General features: G+C 43.5%; 1 protein-coding gene across 3 annotated transcripts in view; it reads right to left on the bottom strand.

The window, feature by feature from the left end:
• Positions 1 to 903: 903 nt before the first annotated feature.
• THNSL2 (threonine synthase like 2) overlaps positions 904 to 6000 on the bottom strand; it is a 65913-nt gene continuing 60816 nt past the window's right edge. For all 3 annotated transcript variants that reach the window (XM_063925089.1, XM_063925084.1, XM_063925096.1), the window contains 2 exons: positions 2982 to 3133; positions 904 to 1279 (listed from right to left, as the gene is read on the bottom strand). In XM_063925089.1, the coding sequence (XP_063781159.1) occupies positions 1063 to 1279; positions 2982 to 3133 (369 nt within the window). In that variant the 3' untranslated portion in view covers positions 904 to 1062. The remainder of the gene's footprint in view (positions 1280 to 2981; positions 3134 to 6000) is intronic.

Raw genomic sequence — 6000 nt, 5'->3', positions numbered from 1 at the left:
AGCCACATTGGTTTGGAATTTTTAGTCCTTTGTTTGCTGCCCGTGGGAATAAATTTGCGAGTATTACTAACGCGCAGTGATTTTAGTACCTCCTATTTCTCCGTAGTATTTTTTCCTTGAAACAAAATTTTCCTTTCAATGTCCCTTAAAGCTTCCCTCATTGGGGGTAATTCCAAGTTGATCGCAGCAGGATTTTTGATAGCAATTGGGCAAAACCATGTGCACTGCAGGGGAGGCAGATATAACGTGCAAAAAGAGTAAAGTTATGGTGGGTCATTTTATTTCTGTGCAGGGTGAATACTGGCTGCTTTATTTTTACACTGCAAATTAGATTGCAGATTGAACACACCCCACCCAAATCTAACTCTCTCTGCACATGTTATATCTGCCTCCCCTGCAGTGCACATGGTTTTGCCCAATTGCTAACAAAAATCCTGCTGCGATCAACTTGGAATTACCCCCATTATGTCAAAGTAGGCTTTGCTAAAGTTTAGAGTCCTAGTTGAACCAATATAGGACTGCTTATGAAAACTGATATTAAATGTGACCATATTGTGGTCGCTGTTTCCCATGGGCTCCCCTACTATAATATTTGATATCAATTCCCCATTGTTAGTTAATACTAGTTAATACCAGACAGTTGGTAAATAGCCACGATATTGAAATCAAAGGTTCATGCGATGTGGTACAGCCAACTAAGCATTATTGGGGGAGCGGGACATGGTGTCATGATCACATCATTATGGCCCTGCCCCTGCTATACAATGCTATGATTACCAACATTGTAAAGCAATGGGTTTAATTGTAACATCAGGGTGCCCGCACCACCCGCTTCACTCGAGGGACCCTGGGAGACTTCACTACCTTTCCAGGCTTCAGTGAGAATCAGAACATTGCTCCATGTCATGAATAAAGAAAATCTTTTTTATTTATTTCTTTATGTTCCCTTTAGCTTCCTAGATTAATGTTACTTTAATAAGTATAAATGCAAATTCTACTAAAATCAGCAAATTGCATAATGTTCTAAATCCATAACATATTTGCAGAAGAGGCAGCAGCAATTCACATCTGTCGGTGCTTCTGCAGCCTTTGCTGGCCAATAGATTCAATCTTCTCCCGCAGTACTTTCTCCCAGTCATCATGTTTTGATAGTGGTATGGAACGTGTCTCCTTCTCCATCAGGGCAATAATCTCTTGTGGGATTTCTGGGGTAAGGTTGGCTCGGAGAATGACGTCTTGAAACTTAGCTGCTGACGCTGGCGCCAAACAGCACCTGGGTCTGCAGAGGGCAAAAAAATAAGTGTTATTAATACTATATGCCACCCAGCCAGGTGCTGTTCCTCTAGTGACTCCTTGGTCATATGTCCAATCACTCCTGCACATGTAACCACCCCGATTTCCATGAGTGTGAACCCTCAAAATGGTAAGCCCCGTCTCTCACCAGTGTTTGGCAAGCTGCTCAGTGCTTCGTATAAACTTCAATGACCGTTCCTAATACTTTTAATTGTTAGTTTGTAATTATACCTCGTTTGATTCCCACGGCCCTCCTATGGTTTAAATGCCAAATTTGAGAAAGGTGTGGTAAAGTTAGCTGTGGGCTGCAAACTTTCAGCTTTGACGCAAAATATCATCTGAGGCCAGAATATGTTTTAGCAGAGATGCTTGGAATGTAGTCATGTGACTTGCATCACGGTGGCTCCGCCTACTGCTCTACAATTCGTTGATGATGCCATGGGTGCGGGATTATGATGATGCAATTCTTCAAGCCCCCATTGGGGAAGTGAGTGGGATCCGGTAGGCTGAATTCTCCAAACCTCAGGCGTCTACCGGCCATTCGTAGTTAACAGTCAATAATTTCAAGGTGTGTTCCCAAGTGTTATTAAAGAGCTGTCCCTACAAATTTTTGCCCTTGTTTTTCAAAACTGACCAAAACTAAATTATAATTCCGCTTTCTGTTCTTCTTGTCTGGACTTTCTATTAATATTTATTATTATGAGATGCTAACAGTGTTCCGTCAGTGTATAATGATTTGGGTTGTAGCCCACTGAGGTCCGCTTGCTAATGCGGTAAGCCTAACATTATTACAACACCCCCTCCCACCAGGTCCACGGTGGGCACTGCCAATGCCAACCTCCAGAGTGTGCCCAATTTACTCGCTGACAGTCGAGCACCATGTACGCACGTCTCTAATGGGATTAGCCCATTTCACCGAAATGCTCTGAATTATTGGCCTAATTCAGGTTGGATCGCAAATTGTGATCCAACCGGAATTTTAACGATCGGCCCGCAGGTGATTGCGCAGCACCCATCCTGTGCAGCACCTGTCTTGCGCATGCGCCCACACTTTCTGCGGGGGCACCGCAGAAAATGCGATTGCCTCTGCCTGTCAATAAGGCAGAGGAGGTCGCGTTGGGGGGGGGGGGCACATACACTAAGTTTGCAGGAAGGAGATGGAGCGTTGCGGGGGAGTTGCAACGCAATTGGGGGGTGGAGGCAGCAGAACAGGGGTGTGTTGGGAGCATGATCACTGTGCTGTATGATGTCACACGTAGCCGCCGCCGTCAAGAACGTGATGGCGGGACTCCTGTGGGCGTAGCTAAGCTGCGTCGGCAGGAGCCAACCTCTGTTTCTGCTAACAAGTAGAAATTGCGATATGATTGCAATTTCTGCTTGCGGTCAGCATGCTGGACGGCCTTGCGCAGCGATGGGCGGCCCTCAGCATAATAGGAAAAGGATAGCAAATTCTACTAATTAGCAGAATTTGCTCTCCTTACTGAATTAGGCCCTTTGTCCACTTTCCATAACCCGTGTAAGCTTCTACCCTGTACCCTCCGGTCCTGGTTAGATTGCAAAAACATTTCACAAAAAATTGCATGCAACCCAAAGGCATAATTCCGAATCCATTTTCCTTCAGCTAGGGAAATAGTAATAGAAAAGGATTCTCAATTTAGATGAATTTAAATATTTAATAAAATTCCTACTTGTTGTTGCCGGAGTCAAATTGTTGGTAATGATAGAAGGTTGCGACGGCGGAGTGTGGACACAGGAGGTACCGGTTCTCCTCCCAGCAGCGTCTAATGGTCTTCAGGATATCGTCGTCGGTGACGGAGCAGGAGGTCATGGCACCCAGCAGCTGGAGAAGATAGAGAAAAGGGAAACTGCATATCTGAAGATTGGATGCATCATTTCTTAATATTATTCTTATACAGGGATCTATGTACGAAGCCTTGGAGAGAGATCTACAGTAAATGTCTGATGGGTAAGTAGAGATGAGCGGGTTCGGTTTCTCTGAAACCGAACCCGCACGAACTTCATGTTTTTTTTACGGGTCCGAGCAGACTCGGATCCTCCCGCCTTGCTCGGTTAACCCGAGCGCGCCCGAACGTCATCATGACGCTGTCGGATTCTCGCGAGACTCGGATTCTATATAAGGAGCCGCGCGTCGCCGCCATTTTCACACGTGCATTGAGATTGATAGGGAGAGGACGTGGCTGGCGTCCTCTCCATTAGAAATTAGATTAGAAGAGAGAGAGAGATTGTGCAGAGTCAGACAGAGTTTACCACAGTGACCAGTGCAGTTGTTGTTAGTTAACTTTTATTTATTTTAATATAATATATCCGTTCTCTGCTATATCCGTTCTCTGCCTGAAAAAAAACGATACACAGCAGCAGCCAGTCACACAGTGTGACTCAGTCTGTGTGCACTCAGCTCAGCCCAGTGTGCTGCACATCAATGTATAAAAGGCAAAGCTTATAATAATTGTGGGGGAGACTGGGGAGCACTGCAGGTTGTTATAGCAGGAGCCCCCAGGAGTACATAATATTATATTAATTTAAAATTAAACAGTGCACACTTTTGCTGCAGGAGTGCCACTGCCAGTGTGACTAGTGGTGACCAGTGCCTGACCACCAGTATAGTAGTATATTGTTGTATGTATTGTATACTATCTCTTTATCAACCAGTCTATATTAGCAGCAGACACAGTACAGTGCGGTAGTTCACGGCTGTGGCTACCTCTGTGTCGGCAGTCGGAACTCGGCAGGCAGTCCGTCCATCCATAATTGTATTACAATATATACCACCTAACCGTGGTATTTTTTTTTCTTTCTTTATACCGTCGTCATAGTGTCATACTAGTTGTTACGAGTATACTACTATCTCTTTATCAACCAGTGTACAGTGCGGTAGTTCACGGCTGTGGCTACCTCTGTGTCGGCAGTCGGCAGGCAGTCCGTCCATCCATAATTGTATTATTATTATAATATATACCACCTAACCGTGGTTTTTTTTTCATTCTTTATACCGTCATAGTGTCATACTAGTTGTTACGAGTATACTACTATCTCTTTATCAACCAGTGTACAGTGCGGTAGTTCACGGCTGTGGCTACCTCTGTGTCGGCAGTCGGCAGGCAGTCCGTCCATCCATAATTGTATTATTATTATAATATATACCACCTAACCGTGGTTTTTTTTCATTCTTTATACCGTCGTCATAGTGTCATACTAGTTGTTACGAGTATACTACTATCTCTTTATCAACCAGTGTACAGTGCGGTAGTTCACGGCTGTGGCTACCTCTGTGTCGGCAGTCGGCAGGCAGTCCGTCCATCCATAATTGTATTATTATTATAATATATACCACCTAACCGTGGTTTTTTTTTCATTCTTTATACCGTCGTCATAGTGTCATACTAGTTGTTACGAGTATACTACTATCTCTTTATCAACCAGTGTACAGTGCGGTAGTTCACGGCTGTGGCTACCTCTGTGTCGGCACTCGGCAGGCAGTCCGTCCATCCATAATTGTATTATTATTATAATATATACCACCTAACTGTGGTATTTTTTTTTCTTTCTTTATACCGTCGTCATAGTGTCATACTAGTTGTTACGAGTATACTACTATCTCTTTATCAACCAGTGTACAGTGCGGTAGTTCACGGCTGTGGCTACCTCTGTGTCGGCAGTCGGCAGGCAGTCCGTCCATCCATAATTGTATTATTATTATAATATATACCACCTAACTGTGGTATTTTTTTTTCTTTCTTTATACCGTCGTCATAGTGTCATACTAGTTGTTACGAGTATACTACTATCTCTTTATCAACCAGTGTACAGTGCGGTAGTTCACGGCTGTGGCTACCTCTGTGTCGGCAGTCGGCAGGCAGTCCGTCCATCCATAATTGTATTATTATTATAATATATACCACCTAACCGTGGTTTTTTTTTCATTCTTTATACCGTCGTCATAGTGTCATACTAGTTGTTACGAGTATACTACTATCTCTTTATCAACCAGTGTACAGTGCGGTAGTTCACGGCTGTGGCTACCTCTGTGTCGGCAGTCAGTCCGTCCATCCATAATTGTATTATTATTATAATATATACCACCTAACTGTGGTATTTTTTTTTCTTTCTTTATACCGTCGTCATAGTGTCATACTAGTTGTTACGAGTATACTACTATCTCTTTATCAACCAGTGTACAGTGCGGTAGTTCACGGCTGTGGCTACCTCTGTGTCGGCAGTCGGCAGGCAGTCCGTCCATCCATAATTGTATTATTATTATAATATATACCACCTAACCGTGGTATTTTTTTTTCTTTCTTTATACCGTCGTCATAGTGTCATACTAGTTGTTACGAGTATACTACTATCTCTTTATCAACCAGTGTACAGTGCGGTAGTTCACGGCTGTGGCTACCTCTGTGTCGGCACTCGGCAGGCAGTCCGTCCATCCATAATTGTATTATTATTATAATATATACCACCTAACCGTGGTTTTTTTTTCATTCTTTATACCGTCGTCATAGTGTCATACTAGTTGTTACGAGTATACTACTATCTCTTTATCAACCAGTGTACAGTGCGGTAGTTCACGGCTGTGGCTACCTCTGTGTCGGCAGTCGGCAGGCAGTCCGTCCATCCATAATTGTATTATTATTATAATATATACCACCTAACTGTGGTATTTTTTTTTCTTTCTTTATACCGTCG

Source organism: Pseudophryne corroboree, chromosome 1, assembly GCF_028390025.1.
Source record: "Pseudophryne corroboree isolate aPseCor3 chromosome 1, aPseCor3.hap2, whole genome shotgun sequence".
Taxonomy (NCBI): domain Eukaryota; kingdom Metazoa; phylum Chordata; class Amphibia; order Anura; family Myobatrachidae; genus Pseudophryne; species Pseudophryne corroboree.
The sequence above is the reverse complement of the archived record's forward strand: the minus strand, read 5'-3'. Positions and strand labels throughout refer to the sequence as shown.